The 19,496-nt window shown below is 54.2% G+C and overlaps 2 protein-coding genes across 2 annotated transcripts; one reads left to right on the forward strand and one right to left on the reverse strand.

Annotated features, from left to right (window-relative positions):
* The first annotated feature begins 62 nt into the window (after positions 1 to 62).
* TGME49_305320 (mRNA capping enzyme) lies at positions 63 to 8,178 on the forward strand. The gene is made up of 10 exons (XM_002370284.2): positions 63 to 894; positions 1,653 to 1,756; positions 2,453 to 2,542; positions 3,344 to 3,625; positions 4,079 to 4,234; positions 4,814 to 4,888; positions 5,256 to 5,329; positions 5,947 to 6,157; positions 6,950 to 6,997; positions 7,658 to 8,178. The coding sequence occupies exons 1-10, from the start codon at positions 531 to 533 to the stop codon at positions 7,781 to 7,783; spliced, it is 1,530 nt and encodes a 509-aa protein (XP_002370325.1). The 5' UTR covers positions 63 to 530; the 3' UTR covers positions 7,784 to 8,178.
* On the reverse strand, positions 7,832 to 18,205 carry TGME49_305330 (cyclin, N-terminal domain-containing protein). Its single transcript, XM_018782444.1, has 2 exons — positions 16,947 to 18,205; positions 7,832 to 16,430 (listed from the first exon to the last, which is right to left on the reverse strand). Exon 2 carries the CDS (start codon positions 15,634 to 15,636, stop codon positions 12,112 to 12,114), a length of 3,525 nt encoding a protein of 1,174 aa, XP_018636134.1. The 5' UTR covers positions 15,637 to 16,430; positions 16,947 to 18,205; the 3' UTR covers positions 7,832 to 12,111.
* Between the last annotated feature and the right edge of the window lie 1,291 nt (positions 18,206 to 19,496).

Consider the following 19,496-nt stretch of genomic DNA (forward strand, 5'->3'; position numbering starts at 1 on the left):
AAACTGCTCGAGTCTGTCGCTCTTCTCTCTTCTCTCTCCTCTCTTTCTTTTCTCTCGGGCTCCTTCCACTTTCGAACAAATACGTTTTATTCCTTCGCTTTCTTGGCGTCTCCGGGGGAGGCCTTCACCGACAAAGCTCTCCGCGTTCCTCAAAGTTCACAGAGCCTCTTGGGTTTCCTCTCCAAGAAAGATCTCCGTCCTGTCTGGGAGGACTTCACCTCTCTATTAGACGCAACTGTGAGACAGAAAACCGCAGATGAAGAACGAAATAGGAACATGCAAGCCACCAATGTAGGCTTCTCTTCCCTTCGTCGCTGGACTCTCTCAATCTCCTCTCTCTCCTTCCTCTTCTCTCTCTCCGTCTTCTCGCTTCTTCATCTCTCTCCTTCCTCGTCTCCCTCTCCGTCTTCTCGCTTCTTCATCTCTCTCCTTCCTCGTCTCCCTCTCCGTCTTCTTGCTTCTTCATCTCTCTCCTTCCTCGTCTCTCTCTCCTTCTCTCTCTTCTCTCCTTCTTCTCTTGTCTTTCAACGATGAACGCTCTCCATTCAGAGGCCATCCCACCGCCGCCGGAGGATGGCCGACGAACTGCACACGGCGAGAAACTACGCTCCTCTTCCTCTTCTTCTCCTTCCTCTTCTCCTTCTTCCTCTTCTCCTTCTTCTTCCTCTTCTTCTTCCTCTTCGTCTTCTCCTTCTTCTTCCTCTTCTTCTCCAGTCCACAGTCTCGCTGTGTCGCCGGCGGAGTTGCCGGGGATTTTGGAAGGCGACGCCTCGGGGCTTCTGCCTCCAGAGCAGGCGCAGCGCGTACGCGAGCGAGTGCGAAAAATGTGCGGTTGGTCGAGAGACTCTTTTCCAGGTGGACAGCCTGTGAGCTTGAGCAAAAGCAACCTCACAGGTACTCGCGGCAAAGCGAGAAAAGGCGCCGGCACTCGGACACCCAAGAGAAAAACGCCAACGCAGAAAAACGCACACCTGGGCGTCTTTCTCCCCGCCCACAGGTCCATATATATATATATATGTTTCCATATATATATATATATATTTATGTATGTTTCCATATGTTTTTTTTCTCTCTCTCTCTCTCTCTCTCTCTATATATATATATATATATATACATGTATATACAGGCATATATATTTGTTTCTGTGAATACGTATCTCTATAAATGCCTGTATACATCTGTCTCTATGTCGATGGACGAGTCTGTATGCGTCTCTGCCAAGATCTTTCGGAAGAGTGAAAGACAGGTAGCTTTGTCAACAGAGACCTATGCCTGCAACTGTTTCATTGTGTGGCTGTGTCGACAGAGAGACTGCACCCTTTGTTGAAATACTTCTCTGCAGAAAGCATAAATGTTTACACTCATGTATATATATTTTTTAGATACAGATGTAATATTGATAGAGACATCCGCATGCACAAAGAGCTGCAGAGAGATACAAATATCTGCATATAGACAGGCACACAGCTCTTTACATATCTATATATCTACCTATATATATATATATATACATGTATGTATATATATGTATATATATATATATACATGTATGTATATATATGTATATATGTATTCTCGTCCCGTTGGAATTCGATGGTGCCTGCGTAGAGAGATGTGTTTGGGCGTCTCTGTTTTTTATTGTTTTTCTGCAGAATTATTTCGCAATCCGTATGTCGCTTGCGAGAAGACAGATGGCATTCGTTTCCTTCTGCTTGCTGCCTCGGGATGCATTTTCCTCATCGGCAGAAAAGAAGAGGTCGGTCGTTCACTGTGCGCAACGAAGTCAGCCAAAAGGCACTACGCCGAGCGTTTTGGAGAACGAACGCATGGCAAAAGACCGCTCAGATGTGCGACAAGTGACTTCACTGTTTCCAGCGTTAATTGATATCATACCAGCTATGTGTAAATGTGTAACAGAGAGAGAACATGCCGCTTCCGCTATCAATGAGATGTTCTCCTTTTCGGAACTAGAGGCGGTCGCTCATGAGAGGGAAGCAAGCATTGGGAGACGAAGGGTCCTCAGAAGTCGAGCGTTTCTTTCTCCCTCTTCTAACAGCTTTTGCTTCGCACCTGTTCCGGCTCTATCTCACCTTTTTCTCTCCTGCTTTCACCTTGCGTCTCTCCTTTATGCTCTCTTCTGCCTCATACTTCTTTCCTGCTTGCGCCGGAGTTGCGCGAGTGTACGTCCTTCTGTTTTCTTCCGCTTTCTCGTCCTCTTCGTCTCTCTCCTTCCCTCCACTTTTTTCCTCTCCTTGTCCACCTCGTTCTGGGTGTCTCTGTCTCTAGCTCTGTCTCTAGCTCTGTCTCTGTCTCTGTCTTTCTCGCTTCCTCGCTTTCGGTCTGTCTGCGGATCGCTGTCCTCGTTTGTCTGTCGTGTCGTCTGTGCACCCCGACGGATTCCTTTTTCGAGATTTTTCTGGATGGCTGCATGCACCGCGTTTCTGCGCCACAGGTGCGGATGATTCCCGACAAATTTCTTCCGCGAAAAGGCCGCCTCCACGAGCCTCAGCAGTTGACGCTTTTGGACGGCGAGCTCGTCATGGTGGGCAAAATAAAAGTAAAATAAAGAAAACTGAGGAAGAGCGAGGAGATCCGGAAGAAAACAAGCAGAAAGGATCAGAAAAGAAGATCTCACGGAAGAAGTGAGGATGCATAGGGCAAACGGCGGAAAGATGAGAACAAGAACAGGAAAATGAAACGAGAAAGGGATGAAGAAGGGTGGAGAATAAGGCAAGAGAAGAAGAGAGGACGAGAGAGAACAGGGAGACGAAGAAGAGGTAAGAAGAATAAGGGAGGAGACGAAGAGAAGATGTAAATTAGGAGAAGAACAGGAAGAGAAGAAGCGAAGAGGAGACCAAAAGAAGACAAGCCGAAGAAGAGAGGACGCGAAGAATACAAGAAACCGGAGATTCACAAGTGTAGGAGACTAGAGGAGAAGGACAACATCAGCCTATAGAGTCCAATCAGCTCGCTTCCCCGAGAGGGACATCTCGGCTGCTTCTCAAGGAAGAACACTGTAGAGATGCATGCTTGTCCTTGTGTCGTCCATCTCGTTTTTTCATATCTCTGTGGCCTGCAAAACATTTCCTCGGTAGCCTGATGCTGTGGACTCTTCCGTTCGTTTTCTCGCGTTTCTGTTCGCTCTCCGTTTCCTCCCCCTCCCCTCCGCCCCCGTTCTTCGCTTGCCTCGCATGCCTTTTGCGTTTTAACTCTAAATAAGCGTCTCTCTCGGTCGCTGCACCCGTCAAAATGTGCGATTTTCTCGGAACGTAACTGCCTTTTGTTAACGTGAAGACGCTCGAGTTGCCGGACCCCCGTCTGTTGCTCATGTGACTGCATGCAGGACCGTCTGCCGAACGGAGAGAGCGTCGCGCGTTACTTGATTTACGACGCGATTTGCATTGAACGAGATGAATCAATAAAAGAATTAAATCTCATGGGGCGTCTGGCAGCAGTAGCAGAGCGCGTGGTGGCACCACTGAGAGAACTCGAGGAGGAAGAGCGCATGCAGAGCGAAAGAAATGAGGCGGCGAGAGAGTCGCATGCGAACGACGGAACCGGCGAGGCGCAGCTGGCGAAGACAGGACGCACAAAAGGAAAAAACTCTCTGGAAATCTATCTCAAGGTAAGACGAAGGAACGGAGTGCGTCTTTTCTCGTCGCAAGTGAAACGCCGTCTGACAACTCTCTCTTCGCTGATTTTGTCTTTCTCTCCCGCTGAAGAATCAAAGCGTCCTTGCCTGTATTTTTGAGATACAGTTAGATGTATACATGCATTCGCATCTGGATAGTGAGTTACACATGTACATACATGTAATTATATGTACATAAAACCACCCTTGTATCTTTATGTATAACTGCATATATATATATATATATATATATATTTATAAATTGTATATATATATATATGTATGTATGTATATGTAAGCACACGTACATAAGCACACGTATATCGTGTATATAGAAGTTCGTGAGTATGTCTGTGTATGAATGTGAGTGGACGCAGGCGATGCTCATAAATGTGTGTATATTTGCAGCTGTCTGGATGCGTTGCGTTCGTCGTTTTTCTTTTTCAGGATTTTTTCGAGATCTTCGACTTGCTGCACATTCAGCGCATGGCGTTGCGTCTGCCTCACGAGTCCGACGGAATTATTTTCACTCCTGTCAACCTGCCCTACGCGACAGGCACATGCAGGCAATTGCTCAAGTGGAAGCCGCCGCACCTAAACACTGTGAGCCTCGAAGGAAACGCATGCAGCCGTCGTGACGCATGCAACTGCAACGCGAAACAGTGTAAACTCAACTGTGTCGCGACGCCCTTTTTGTCTACATTTACACACCGAAGGACGGCTGGAATTATCTTTTTATACTCGATGCCTACATACATACATATACATCCATGCATACATACATTATTTACATACAAATACACACATATGCATACACATGCACATATATATATATATATATATATGTGTGTGTGTGTGTTGTGTATGCAAAACGTAGATGCATGCGTATGACGTCCACTCAATTTGGATGTACAGGATGCTTGTATACTCGATGTACATATAGATGCATATATATATATATATATATTATATTATGTATATGGATCATAGATGTCTGTATGTATGATGTATTCATAATATATGCATATATTTATATACAAATATTTATGTAGTCTGTGAATAAACTTGTATGTTACGTCTCCGTCTTCGTGTGTTCTGGCCTCTCGCCTGTCCGCGCTCCTTAGGATCACTTGTGGCGTTTCTCATGCTTGCATGCAGTTTTCCTTTTCTTCTCCTTGACAGGTCGATTTTAGCGCCGACGCACTTTACGACGAACAAGGAGTTCCCCGCCTCTTTCAGCTCTACATCGCCGACCATGTGAGTCTCGTTTTTTCCACGTTTCCTGTCTCTGTTTTTCCTTTTCATTTTTTCTTCAAACAGACTTCAGCTGAATCTGTAGTAACACGGGCATGGCCCTCAATCGACCTGTCTCTCTGTCTCCTTACGCATGCATCTTTTTTCCTTTCTCTCCCTCCGGTTCTGTGTCTGCTTGTCCCTGTATCTCGCCTTTCCCCTCTTTTTATACTTCTGTGCCTCCTCATCTCTGTCCAAAGATATGCCTGCATTTGCAGTTCTTCACACTGCTAGCGCGCGGATGTCGCGACAGCAACAGTGAGGACAGAGGGAAGAATGTTCAATGCAGAAGTTTCGTTCTAAATCGTTTCTTTTTCTCTCAATCTTTTAGGGTGTTCGTGTGTTCAAGGGCGAGTTCCTCGCCCCCTACGGGAAACTCTACAAGGAACTTCTTCAGATGGCCAGGTAACACAAACGCTTCTCGCTCATCGATATGCCCTTCTCTGCCTTGAAGACATTTGTACGCATATACAGTTTTTTATCTATAATTTTTTCTTCCTCTTCTTCATGTGCACTCATTCATATATATATATATTCATATATATATATATATATATTTATATGTATTTTCATGTATGTATATATATATATATAGATAGATAGATAGATAGATAGATAGATAGATAGATATATCTTTCGTATACGCGTGTATGTGCGTTTTCATGTGTTTGCTTTATCGGACAATTTTGTATGTTTTTGTCGCTTACTTCCCGTGTGGATTTTATGCCTTTGCATGTGCACCGTTGCGCCGCTCAAGATACAAGTCTGTGTTTCGAAGGAGAAGTACGCCGAAAAGGTTTTTCTCGATTTTGTCATGCATGTCTTTTGAGAGTCCTTTGGACGCGGTTGCGTGTCAAAAAATACACTCTTTTGTGAAGGCGAGACCGGCTCGAGTTTGCGCGAGGGGAGTTCCATCGCTGCGGTTTGGAGACCCTGCTTACGAAGGCCGTCGCGGACAGGTCGCGAACGTCTTCACCTCTGCTTGTTTCCGGTGTTGTCGTTTCGACTTTGGTTTTTTTCAGTTCCACGCGCCTCAGTGGCACAATCGTCGAGTGCTTCTGGTTCGCTTCTCCGCCAGTGTACACCTTCGTCCCCTCTCTGAGGAGCGCCGAGGACTCGCGCAGCGACAAAGAAGTCTGCAGATGGAGAGCGTGGAACGCAGCGAAGCCTCTGTACGACGTCGAAAATGGAACGTGGAAGGAAGGCGGCTGGGTCGCCGAGCGCATTCGAACGGTGCGAGTTTTTCGGAGAAAAACGCAAAAGGAAGTCTTGCCCGGGGGCAGTGCTTTTCAGATTTTGAACGATGCATGTCTTGGCCAGTTTCGGTGCAGAGCCAGCGCAAAGCAGCGCCTCAGCAGAAGGCTCGAAAGAGACTCGGAGACGCATGCGTCGGGTCGTGTCGATGTGGTTGAGAACACCCCTCGAAAAAAAGACAACAAATCGCCTTTGTTTCTGTCTTTCATTTGAAGACGCGCATGAGATGGAAAACAGTTGCTGTGTTGACTCAGCGGAAAGATCGGCGAGGCCGGAGACATGCGTGAATCTATTCATCTGCATGCATGCAGTCTGCCTAGTGCATGCACTGTGGCTCTTCAAGCCTTTTTACATCCGACGAACTTTACAGAGACCTACCGAGGGAGAGGGACGAAGGCGAAAGAGTAGAGAAAGCGAGAGAAAGACTAGAGCGAAGGATAGAGAGGTAGAGAAAGTCTGAAGAGAAGGATCGAGAGATCGAGAGAAGGGGAATTCTGCACCAAGAGCGGGGCTGTGTTCGACTGGAGACTAGGGAGGACCGTTTTCGCAAGTCTCTGACCCAAGGTTCCATGGATGCAGGCATATGTATATGTATACATTATATTTGTTCACCTACTTTTTTAATTTTTTATAGACCGATCTGAGTCGAGAGGAAAAGAAGAAGGAAAAATAGATGGAGAGAAGACGTCCCCTGAGAGCGGACGTCGCGTCGGTTTTTTTGGATTTGTTTCACGGTGTGTTCACCAGCTGCTTTCATGTTTGCGTCTTCAGGACAAAAGTCTTCCGAACTCTTTCCAAGTCATGAAGAAGGTTCAGCAGGTGAGAGACATCGACGACCCGGGGCAGCATGCACGCGCATCGGAAAGCGAGCAAAGATTCTCGAAGTTTGAATTCCAAGTTGTGCTGCCAAAGAAGTTTCCCCGATACTCGCGTGACCATGCAAACTGCAGATATCGTTTGTCGAGCAGCCAGGTTTAGACGCCTGCTGAGTTGCCTCCTTTTCTCGGAGAGGCTGTCCCCTCTTTGCTCTCGTACCCTGCGCAACGCTCGACTGAAACCGCGTGCGTCTTCGTTCTTGACTACCGTTGTGTTTGTTCCCCTTGGAGACTCTCTGTCACTCTTCGTCGCAGTTACGTCCTACTGTCTCCCGCTTTGCATATGCTGTCGTCGTCTTTCTCTCTAGGTGAAATGATGACGATCTCCTCAGAAAATGCACAAGAGCGTTTGCCTGAACATCGAGAATACGCAAGTCCGTGACTCAGTGTGCTCTGGAGACAGAATATGAGTGAAGCTTTCAATCCAGAATTGCATAAAAGAAACGTTTCCTCTCGTATTCTGCATCCCTTATCTGCTCTCTCGCTTTTTCTCTTGTGTCGCCGGTTTCGCCTTTCGCTCCCGACTTCCTCTCTCTGTAGCCTGCTGCGTGTCTGCTCGTGCTCATTTCTGCATCTCTCCCCGGTTTTCTTGTCGCTTTTCCAGAGTATCGATGACAGCATCACGTTCCGAACGCTCCTGCGGGAGGCTGAACGGTATCGCATCCACGGAAAAAAGACTGTCGGCGAAGGATGCACTTTGCCCCCTGACCACAAGAAGAAAGCGTCTTGAAAACGCCAAGTCGCTTCCGGGGAAACGCACATTTCTCCGTGGAAGCGTTTCTTTCATGAGCACATCGCTCTTTTTCTCTTTCCAGACGCGTGAAGCTCGAGATCGGGTCTGTCTCATGGCTCCCCGTGCGGCCGCTGTAGGCCAAGTCCTTTCGCTGTCGGCACACGAACTTTGCGATCTCGAGAGTGGATCGTCACGCCACTGCATGCGTGAGGCAAAGACGCCTTTGCAGCACCACACATTGCTCTAAATCGCTTCGTCTGCCGAGACAGCTGCCTCTCAATCCAAAATACCATGCTCGCTGAAACGCGCTCACCCCTCTGTGCAAGAACTCGCGCGACCCTGCCGTCTCACACTAATGGGATGCTACGGAGAGACACAGTCATAAATTTCACATATCTACATACGCACACACACGCAGCATGTAATATATATATATATATATGTATGCCTGCAGCTACACAAGTGAACATACAGAAGCATTTGTACGGGTACAGGTAGATTTGTGTAGCTCTGGGAAATGCTGTGTTTGTTCCGTATGTCTTTCCTGACTACGGGAGCGTCACTGCGAAGCTGGATTTCGGAACTTGCGTTTTCCACTTCGTGCTCCTTCGAGAGAGGGGATTTGCCGGCCCGACTCCTTCGCAGGCAGATCTTCGCTCTCTGCGTTCGCCTGTCACGAGAGACTGTCGAGCCTCTCCGTCTCTACGGGAAGCTGGAAACGCTCACCTATTTTACATCACGCGTGCATGCAGTTCCGATGTGTACGGAGAACATGCGCCCACGGTTGCTGAACCGCGTTTCCAATGTAGCGTCGACAGAGGTGAGGGAGCACAGAGAGTTCACTTTCCTGCACCTCGTGAGCACAGGAAATTCACTTTTTCCCGCACATCTGTTCCGAAAGAGCGTTGGCGCGCCAGCGCGCTCCTTGTCACTGCATGCAAAGCTTCGCTCTAAGAGACGTCCATTCGCCTCCGCAGGTTCGGTCAGCAGAGAGAATCGACAGCTCCTCCTCCCCTTTCCTCGAGAGGAGAGCGGGCAACCACACCGTCAACAACTGTTTTTTGGGTGTCTCTCGAGTCGCGGTTGAGAAAGCGGTTTGAATCTGTGAAGCATCATTTCCAGCAGATCATAGCTTCCCCTCGACTCGCTCCTTCATTCTTCCCCTTTTCTCCGGTGTCCTGTCTGCGCCCGCGGGTCGCACACACCCGGAAGTTTATAAACTTCGCTCGCGGTCCGAGCTCGCTCGCCTTCTTTTTGATTCCTGTTCATCTCTCACCTCATCTCACAGCTGGCTGCGCGTATCCAGCCTGCCATGTAACCTCTCGCGACATGTACACGCACAAAAATATTTGTCTGCGCGGGTCCTCGCATGCATAAATGCGTAGAAGATGCACATATACACACATAAATATACATATATACATGTATACATATACATACATATACATACATATGTATATATCTGCATGTGGGGCTGAGTGAGTTTCCCCCGGACCCCGTTTGAAAAGCGCGTTTCTAGAAGAAGAGACCCGTCGGCTCTTGTGAAATGGATGGACCAGCTGTGTTCCCTGCCGAGACAAAAAAGTCCAGAGTCTCGGTCTTCCCTTAGAGGCCCCAAACGCACCCCCCTCTGGTGGGTTGTGCTCTGGCTTCATCAGCCAAGAGCGACGACAGAGCGGAACTTCTCCGTTCCTCCGCGTTCCTCTGCTGCGAGTCTGCGGCTGCCTTCTCACACACGCAGCAGTCGCAGACAGGAGACTGCAGACAGGCAGCTGCTGCTCGAGGACCAGCGCACAGAGCGTCGGTGCGCTGGTCTTCGAACTCGCCTTTGAGTCTGCGACGAGGCGGGTTGCCCTGACTTGGGCGCGAGGGAGAAAATCGCGTGTGGGGACACCGTGTGGGGAGAGTCCACGAGGAACGACACAGTTCGCTGTGTTGACTCGCCGCAGCTCGACTCTTCTCTGGTCTCCGAATCACTCACATTTGTCGGCAAAAAGAAGTTCAGTCTATCTCATCGCACATATTCTTCCCTCGGAAGCGATAAAAACGTTCGCAAAACGCGCTTCGCGCGCGCGTTCCTTCTTGCGCTACCGCTTCGAGGCCGCATGAGGCAACGAAATCGCATGCATCGATCCGGCACACACGCATGTTTCCTGCGCATGCAGTGTGTGTTCACAACGGAGGCAGTGCCTCGAGACTGTTTCTCGAGCACAAACATCGTCTCTCGCGAGGAAGTTCTTATCTACGGCTTCATTTCCAGCGAGTTTCACAGCCATCCGTGTGGTCTGCGTACTGTCTGCAGGGGACGCCCAGTTTTTCTTGTCCGTGGATTCGCAGCTGTTCTCTCCTCGTACACAGTTCCTTCCTGAAAAACGCATGCGGGGCTTCCCCTCTGCGATCCCCCCCCCCCCCCGTCTTCTACCCCGGTGGTCCTGCAAGTCCCCAACTTCTCTTCAGCGCTGTCAGCTCCTCATCCGAGTTCTCTCTTCTCCATGCCCCGAATGCAACAGCGCGCAGATTGCTCAAGCCCACCGCCCTCCGAGCATCCGTTGGGGCACCCAGAGAGCGTCCAGAGAGATCCTTCTCCTCTCCACATGTCTCTCTCCTCTCTCGAGAGAGACGCGACTCTCGCGCGCGGTCGCAGCCTCAAAGTCTCCACATTCACAGAGCCTACTTCAGGAAAGACCGGACCTGCGCGTTTCGTTCTTCGCCCAAGTCTCTCTCCTCCCTTTCCCTTCATAATCCTGCAACAGCGCTGGGGGTCCCTGAAACACAGACTCTCCCTTCTGTGGGGTGTCTCTCGGGCCCGCCCCTTTCGGCTGCGCGCGCGGAGGCCCTGTCTCCTCGCGTCGACTTTCGCACCCCACACGCCCACACGCCCACTGCGAAGGGGGGCTCTCTCGAAATCACACCGCGAAGCTTTCTTCGCTCACATGTGTCAACGGAAAAACGAAAAACAAAACGCGATTCCGCCTCTCTTGAGTCTCTGGATTCTCTCGCTTGAACCCCGCGAAATGCGGAGACAGGCGCTAAGAAGGGGAAACTGTCCCTGTGTCGTCTCTCCTGCGAGCGCGCGAAGAGAATCGGAGGCGAGAAGAGATGGGGGTGGGGGGTGGTGGGTGGAGAGTTAGGCAGGCACTCTTACTCCTTCCAGGCTTCCGTCCGTCTCCGCTGCGCCGCCTCCCCCCTGCCGGCCCGTCGATACACAGACCTCTGCATAAAAAACTCGAGCGTCGCTCTCAGGCACATGCAAACCCAGCAGCCATGTGCGCCGCAGAGGACCGGGGCCGGGATCGCGCGTAGAGACCCAAAAACGCGGGCGTTCAGCAAGAGAGTGCCATCTAAATAGGCGCGTTTTTTCAGAGCTGCAGCGATCAGCTGCGCCAATCTGCTACGCCGGTCTGAGCTACGCGAAGGCAACGACGCGAAAAAAACGAGCGAGGCGCGCGCAGTCTCGAAAAAGAGTCTGCGCCTCGTTGTACTCGAGCTCCAAAAATACGGCGCAAACGCACACAGCCTGTTCCTCGGGCGCCGCTCGGGCCTCGCGAAAGAACCCAGAAAAATATGCTGCTTCGCTACGCAGGCCAGAAAGCCATGCGGAGACCAAAGACACAAATCGACGAGCATAAATCGAAAGTCTCTCGTGTGTGGGTGTGCGCGCAAGTCCGCGGACAAACTTGCGCGCAGGCCTCCATAAAAATGCCTACACCGACTTGGATGCGTCGTCGCGTAGCTGACTGCGCAAAAGAGCGACGCTGAGAAACTGCGGTTCGGAGCGAAACGCACAAGTCAACACAACGCGCTCGAGACTCCGTCCGGACTTCTGGTCACTCTAAAACAGATGCGTCGAACCGGACTCCTTCTTTTCTCAAGAGGGAGAAGAGAGCGCGTTCCACATGCACAGCATCCCCTGGGAAGCCAATCTGTGAGGGTCTTGCCTCGAGGCTGTGCCGGAAAGACTACGCGTCGGTCCGGGGGAAGCCCGACAGGCGCGACCGCCATAGGAAAATGTAATTGTTCCCCAGAGATACACACTTGCGTCTCAGAAGCACTCCGTCCCTCCTCTTCCCTCGAGCGCTCGTGTTCCTCCCTGGACGTCGCTGTCTCGCGCCTTTCTTCTGCCGGTGCCGGTGGTGTCTCTTTTCTCCGGTCTACCGCATGCGTAGTAACGAGTCAGCTTCCAGACTTCCCTTCAGGTGCTTCTCTCCAGCTTCCTCTCACCCTTCCTTTTCAGTTGCCATCGCACCCTTCAACTCCGTCTCTCTGTTTTGGTACGTCTGCCCTCTCTCCTCTCACTGCGCAGGGCGCGCCGCAGTTCTCCAGTCTCACGCCTGGTTGGTCGGCAGCTTGGTGCGGCACCGGTCTCTGAGAAACCTCGCATGCAGAAGCTGTCGCTCTCTCTCCTCCACCTTGCCTTGGAGCGCATGCAGCGGCGACGCGAGGGCGCGCAGGGCGAAGCCAATGCTGTCCTCGTTCGCGAAGCTGACGTACTGGTCAGGGGCCACCGTGCTCGCAGTGGAGTTCACGGAGCGACCCGAACCGAGACAGTGCGGCGAGTCGAACGCGGGACTGTGTTCCACGCGTCCCTCCTTTCGCTCCGTCGGCGTCACGGGTGTGGGGCAGAAGCCTCGGAAACCAGGGAGACTGCATGCAGTCGAAGAGAGCGACAGGAGCAGCCCCGCTCGCGAAGCAGACCAGGAAGCCGAGAAGCTCGATACCGCCGGAAGAAGTCGACTGGCCTCTTCAGGAGCGAGGGTCTCCACAGGCACCAGCGCCCCCAAAGAACAGGGGTGCGCGGGAACGCCGGCCCCATGGCCCCCCTCCTCGCAAGTGTCTCCTCGGGACCCGAGAGCTGTCCCCAAACGTGCGTCCACGTCCTCCGAGACGGCCGCCGCCTGCGGACTGGCCAGACCGCGAGAGAAGAACGCTTTCGCCCCCGCGCCTTCTCGTCTCTCCTCGCGGCCGGAGCAGGAGCGCGGCGCGAAGACAGCCACCGGCCCTGCCGACGCGAAACTCGCAAAGGTCTGGCTGCGTTGCTCCGGTCCAGCGAAGGAGAAGGCGCCCCCAGTGAAGTCTCGTCGCCACTCCTCTCGCCGCTCGCTGTCGTAGTAGCCGCGCTCTCGGGACGCAGAGCAGCTCGCCTTCGACGCGTGTGCCTCAGGGACTTCTCGCCGCAGCTCGCGCCGGCTTTGCTTCCTCTCCGCCAAGCAGCCCCGAAAGCGACAGGCCGCGGCGTCTGAGGCATGGCCGCCTGCGAGCACAGAGAGCGAAGAAGCTGCGCACGAAGACACCAACTGTCTCTTCGCCTTCCCCTCCACTGTCGCCTCCAGACGCTGAGGAGCCGTCCGCGCGCCGGCACAAGTCGTCGCTGCCCGCGCCCCGTCGGGCGCACCCCCGCCCCAAGTCTCCGGCGTCTCAGCCTGTGCTTCGTTTTCTGCATGCTCCAGTCCTGGAGTCCGCCCCGAAGGCGGCCCCTGTCCTTCACGAGCTGTCTCCGCGGAGCCTTCTGGGTGCCCGAGGTGCACCGCGTTGCTTCCCCGTCGTTCGGGGGACCGGGCACGGCCGCCGAGGGCGTCGCCCCGGGAGTCTCTCTCAGTGGGGGCGTGCAAGGCGAGGTCGAATGCACCAGGGTCGGGGCGTCGCAGCGCGCAGGTTCGCGAGACTGCGCCGAGCGGGCGGCCCCCACACGAGATGCAGGTGACCAGTTCCTTCTCTGTTTCTCGGCTCGACGGCGACACTCCGGAGCCGTGAGTCAAGGCTCGGGTGAAGGACGAGAGACCTGTGTCCAGGCCCGCGAGGTGCAAGCGCGGGTCTGGGTGCGCCTGTGACGACAGATCGCTCTCGCAAGTCAAGGTCTTCCCTAGACCCAGATATCTGCTCTGAAACAAAAGCCGCTCTTCCAGGCACGACTGAATCTGCAGAGACACCGCGCCGTTTCCAACGGAGTTCGAGGCGCTCGCAGAAACGCCCTCGAGGTGGGCGTCCCCACAGTCGGCCTCCTCGCTTCTAGGTCTCTGCACTCGCGGGCCTTCGACCTCGCGCCCCGCAGCTTCCGACCCCGCCTGCGCACTCGCCTTCTGCGCCCCTGCCTGGAGTCCCGACAGACCCCACACTGTCTCCGCCGTCGGAGACACCACCTCCTCCCATGTTGTGTCCTGGTCGAGGTGCAGGTCCCCTCGCGGCTCCTCGCCGTCCCCTCCGTCTTCGGCTGAGTCGGTCTTGCGACCCGAGAGGGGCGAGGCGGGAGGACTTGTGCGTGAGGCAGCCCGGCGGAGGTGAGTTCGATCCTGCTCAGGTCTCGGCCACAGGGGATCTCTCGGACCTGAAATGGACGCCAAAGAGCTGGAAGAGCCGCGAGACAGGTCGCCGCGGGAGGCGACGGTCGCGGGTGTGATGACGACATCCGCGACTCCGCGGGTCTCTCCGGGGCCGCCTGCGCCAGAAGACGCGTTTCCCAGCTCCTCCGTCTCTCTGGGCCTCGAACGTCCGGCCTCGCCCTCGAGGGCGTATCCATGCGCCGGCGCGTCCTTCGCGAGGCGGGGAGCTTTGGGCTCTGCACTGGCCGACGGAACGACCCGAGCGTCACCCCGCGCACCACAGGCGCCGCGAACGTGAGGAGACAGGCCGAGGACTTGGTGGAGTCGCGAGACGGGGCGCCTGGCGGCTGTCAAGCTGCGGACCGCGTGGGGGGCGAAGTTCCAGGGGAGAGAGGCTGGACCGTCTCGAGTCGCGCCGGCTACGGGGGCCTTCAGCGGGCGCGGGACGGCCTCCTCGAGGACGAATGCGCGGACCGAGAGGAACTCATGGGGCATGACGTGGAGCCGGAAGTCGAGAAGCAGAACGAGTGTGACCTCGAGTCTGTTCAGCTCCTTCAGAGACAGCCCGCCAACCTTCGCATAGAAGCTGTTGCTATAGTATGTGTCGTCGAAGAATTTGGCGGCGACCGTCAGCGCCGTGATGAAGAGGCGGTGCACATTCAAGCTGTTCAGCGTGAAGCCGGGGCGTCGGCGGACGAGGCGGTCGATGTAGATGAGGGCGAGGATAAAGCTCTCGCTCGAACAGCGGAAGAAGCGCGCGAGGCGGTCCACGTACTCGCGCACACCGATCGACGGTTCGGTCGAGGAATGAAACACCGTGATCACCCCTTCGCCGCCGGACGCTCGCAAGTCCTCTGTCCCTCTTTTCGCGAGTCGACTCAGCACCGCGCCCACGGCGCTCATCGCCAGCTCGTCGACGCCCGCCAAGGTAGTCCGGAGGGCGCCCGGGCCTCGGCTGTGGGCCTGGCCGACACCAGCCTCGACGGATCCCTTCTCCTTTCGCCATCGCTCGCACCCTTGGCGACAAGCAAGACCCTCTGGATCAAGAGCGCCCATCGGCTTCGCGACTGAAGGCGTCTCTTGTCTCCTGAGAAACTCCTGGCTTCGCGCCTCGGCCGGCTCCCACCGATCACAGAACGCTTGGACGGGAACCGCGGAGACGCCTGCCGGCTGGGATCTCTGTGCGAAGGCCTCGCCGAGACCCGCTGGAGTTCCTGGAGCCGCGTGAGTCCACTCGCCCGTGTTCTCTTCGCAGGTCTCAGGGCGCGAGAACCCAGTCGGAACAGCCAAGAAGCAGTCCCGCTGCTGCGCAGGAAACGACGCATGGCTCTGCGAGTCGCTCCACGGGAATGCCCGCAGTGCGGCGCCCGCCAGCTGGGCTTCATTAGCATGCAGTTGGCCCGGCTCGAGCGGTGGGCGCGCAAACGCATCCGAAAAGAAGACAGCCTGTGCAGCCTCCCTCCTCTCCTCGCCTTTGTGCACCAAGTACGCCTGGACCGACGGAGACGTCGTCGGGGACAAGCGAGGCGCCATCGTGGGTGTCTCCTCGGTTTGCCCCTCCTCTCTCCCCGACGGATTTCGTTGCTCGAGAGTCCTCCGAATTCCAGTGCAACGCCTCACAGCCAGTGGGCGACCGACTCAGGGGCAATTGCGGCGGCAGACAACCACCACACCGGACCGCGACTTCTCTCCACGGTGGTTTTTTTGCCCACAAGAGTCTGCTGCGGGTGCGGACGCGCGCGCGAAAAAACGAGACTCCGGCAGAACTCTCGCAGGGCCTTGTCGACGACGTACACGCAGAGCGAAGGCGGCACTCTCCGATGTGCGAATTCGAGGAAAGCAGCTTTCTGCGAGTCCATCGACTTTGGACATTCACTCGAATTTCGTTCGACCTCTCGGGTGTTGACGCCGCTCTGTGCAGACGGCCCTGTGAATTCTCTCAAACGCGGCAGCCGCAGAGGCCGAGGCCATCCACAATCGTCAAATGGAAGTGACCTCGACACAGATGCGGCCCTCGCGAGACAGTAGCAGAGCTCTCAAAACGTCTGCCCGTTGGCTCGATCGGGGCGCACAAGAGGGAGACTCCTCACTCGTCCCCGCGGAGTTTCGCCTGCATTTATCCGGCAAGCGACGCGTTGCCCTTGCGTTTCTGCTCGCGCGCGCCTTGCCTCAAATCCAAAAGACAAGACTGCGGTGTGCCGACAACTGACGCGCGGTCCGGTGAGAAGGCGGAAACGATGAAATGGCATTCCCGTTTCACGCTGTCTGTACAGCCGAGTCAACAACGGCTGTCGCGTGAGGCGTGCGGGAAGACAAGGGGCGTTGCACTGATGCGGGGAAAGCGGACCATGGAGTGAACGGCAGGAAAAATGGTTCCAAATTGCGGAGTGCGAACGGAGGGCGGAATCGGACGGACAGGGGCAAAAGGCGCACAAAAGAAAAAACAGGACACACACAACGTCCCGCTCTCGTGAGCCGATTCCTTCTTTCCACGCAAGGGCAGACCGCGTTTACCCTTGGTCGAGCAAGAACGCGCCGTTTCGAGGAACTACCAGCAGAAAACGGCGTTTCTCAACCGACGCTGCAGGTCGGGATTCGTCGCATCCAAACACACGTATGGGCGAGGCTGGCGCTCGGGGGCCCGAGGAACTATTTCATGGCTTCCGGCGCTGGGAGTAAACACAGATATACACATATCCAGCACAGATCTATTCCCTGACGAAAAAGAAAAAGCTACTTCGGCGAACACTGGCAAAGACAAAAGCCTCCCAACCCCCGCCACACACATTCGCACGAGGTCGGGAAGCCGCCTAGCATCGGGAGAGGACTGGAACGCAACTCACTTGCGCCTCTTCTTTCTTCACCGAGTTCTCCAGATCTCCGATTCGCTGAACCGGAAACTCTCGAATGTGGCCACAGAGAGACGGGAGTTCACGTCTGAAATCTTTCGGCAAACGCCGGCCAGCGCCGAGGTCGCCGCGGTCGACAGAGTGCACACGCAGGCGCGAGCCACAAACTAAAAAGCTGGACTGGGGACGAAGACCGCGTTCACAAGCGACAGAAAGGACCTTCCGCACTCGGTTTGTCTCTCTTTTCCCTCTCTCGCCAATGTACGGAAATCCGGGTCGACAGCACACTGGGAGTGACGAGCAGCGACGGTCCGGAGTTTTCCTGCACAACACATGCGTGTACACTCGGCTCGGAAAGCGAGAGAAGGCACAAAGAAGAGATGCTTTAAATGGTTGAGCAGGTGGCAGGAGTCGGCATCTGTCACGCTGCCTTCCGGCGCAAGAAACTTCGCATTTGCCTCGGGCGCCAGAGACAAAAGCACGTTCTGCAGATCCCCAGAGTATTTTTAGGACGCCTGGGCGCGACACAGAGAGTGGGGGCCATATGGGAGTGTTGCTCGGAAGAGACGAGGAACTGTTGGGCACACACACACACACACAGCCTTTTCGTCTCGAAGCCTAAATCCAAATCTGTAAAACGCCGAAAAGCGAGGCGAAGACCGCCGCCAGCTCTCTCGCAGCCTTCTACACAGAGAGAACCCCGACGACACCTGGTGTTGCCTACACGCTCTCTGTCGTTTTCTCCGAGCGCCTCGCGGGGGGGGATTCGCCGAAGAAGTGCGGCAGCCGTTGTCCTGCCAACGTTCAAAGAAAAGACACCGGAGCCGCCATCCGAAAAACAGCCCGACACGGAAACTCTCCTGCTCGCAAAAGTTACGCACACCGAAAACTCCAGAAAAACACCCAAATTGCTCGGGAGTTGCGCGGAGGAGTGGTGTCGCCAACAAGTTGCGGGGCAATACAAATCACTACAGTCACACGACACAGTCACAACCCGGCGCCACGCGGGAGACGAGAGAGCTACCACCTATATTCCGGCACACGGATCTCGTCTGTCGCCACAGAACACGGGCCGTTGTGGCTGAGGAAAACGCGCAGAAAAAAAAGCGACGGTTTCAACAGCCGTCTAAACAAAAGAAGAATGCGAGCTGGAAAGGGGAGACAGAGCGTGGGTGAGAGGAGTTGGAGGGGGCTGAATGGAGAACATTCCCGTAATGCCTGCCTTCAGTTTGGTCTCGACACAGAGACAGCCGCCACACTTACTCAGATCGTAAACTCAATGCGAATGAGAGTTCGCGAATGCACCAATGACGATGGAGATCCGCGGCGCGGGTCGCTGGCAGGAGGAATCAGACGAGCGGTACTAACCGTTTCTAGCACTGAAGACACCCTTCTATGGTCGCGGTCTGCACAATTGCAGAAGCATTGTTTTCGCTTTTCCCATTACTACCACTTTGGTTATACGCTTACATCGCCACTGTTAGCGACTACAGCGTCGAAATGAACATGAACAACGACAGTATAAAGAAGCCTAGCAATCCCTGAGAGCTGTTCAGTTACTCGGTGGCCGCCGTTGACGATTAGTATGTCTGGGTAAAAATCGACTCTTCCCAGAGGCTTGAGTTGTGTATCTTCTTGCCTGGCCTGGTGTGTCGTCGAAGAAATTTTCGTTTCCGCGCGGTAAGTGAACCTCTGTGAGTCCGTTTCTAGTCAAGTGTGGCAGGAGAAGGAGAGGGATTCTCAAGTGATCTCCGGCTGGTACATAGCCGGAGGTTTTCTGCAGAAGACAAGTTGAGAGGTTCTGCTCTTTTTGGAGACTGGCTGTTGTTAACTAACACAGAATGGGACTAAAGCTGGCCTCGAGGGATTGTCTTTAGATCATGAAACAAGACTCGGAGACCGTTTCTTCAAGGTCGCACCGAAAGTGGAGTGCAGCCGCTTTCACGGAAAAGTGCCTGCAAGCATTTTACTTTACAACGCACTACAGCAAAGGCACACCCGCATTACCGGGGTGTAGTAATTGGCTTGTTGTACTTTTGACCAGTGCTATGTTAACCTTCTTACCTATGCGTGTACTGTAGGCTTCGAGTTGGACCACGGGCTTAGATCTCGATTGTCTTTGTTTACCGAAATGCACGTGGAGCAGCTCGTAACATACAGCGGTACTGAATGGTTCGATCGAACACATCGGAGTTCCACAAATCCGGGGGGCTCCAACGCGTAATAAGGGGAATGCATCCCTCTTTTCTCTCTCGCTAGAGCCTTCACTCTCTCTCGCTATAGCGTTCACTCTCTCGTAAGGAGTGACAGCTGTGAGTTTTGCTCTGTGTGCAAGCAAGACCCGGCCCTCGCCTGTGTGTTCATCGCTGCCGCCGAATGTTTCTTCCTGTTGTGCGTGCTGTTACGGGTTGGCAATGCACTTGTCTGAGATAACTGCTACTCATGGTGATAGTAGGAGCTACACTGCATGGTAAACACAGCATGGTATTGCGGTTACAACGGAACAGTCCATTATACACTCACGGTGCCTCAAAGTGTAAACTC

This window comes from Toxoplasma gondii, chromosome IX (assembly GCF_000006565.2).
Source record: "Toxoplasma gondii ME49 chromosome IX, whole genome shotgun sequence".
In the NCBI taxonomy this organism is placed as follows: Eukaryota; Apicomplexa; class Conoidasida; order Eucoccidiorida; family Sarcocystidae; genus Toxoplasma; species Toxoplasma gondii.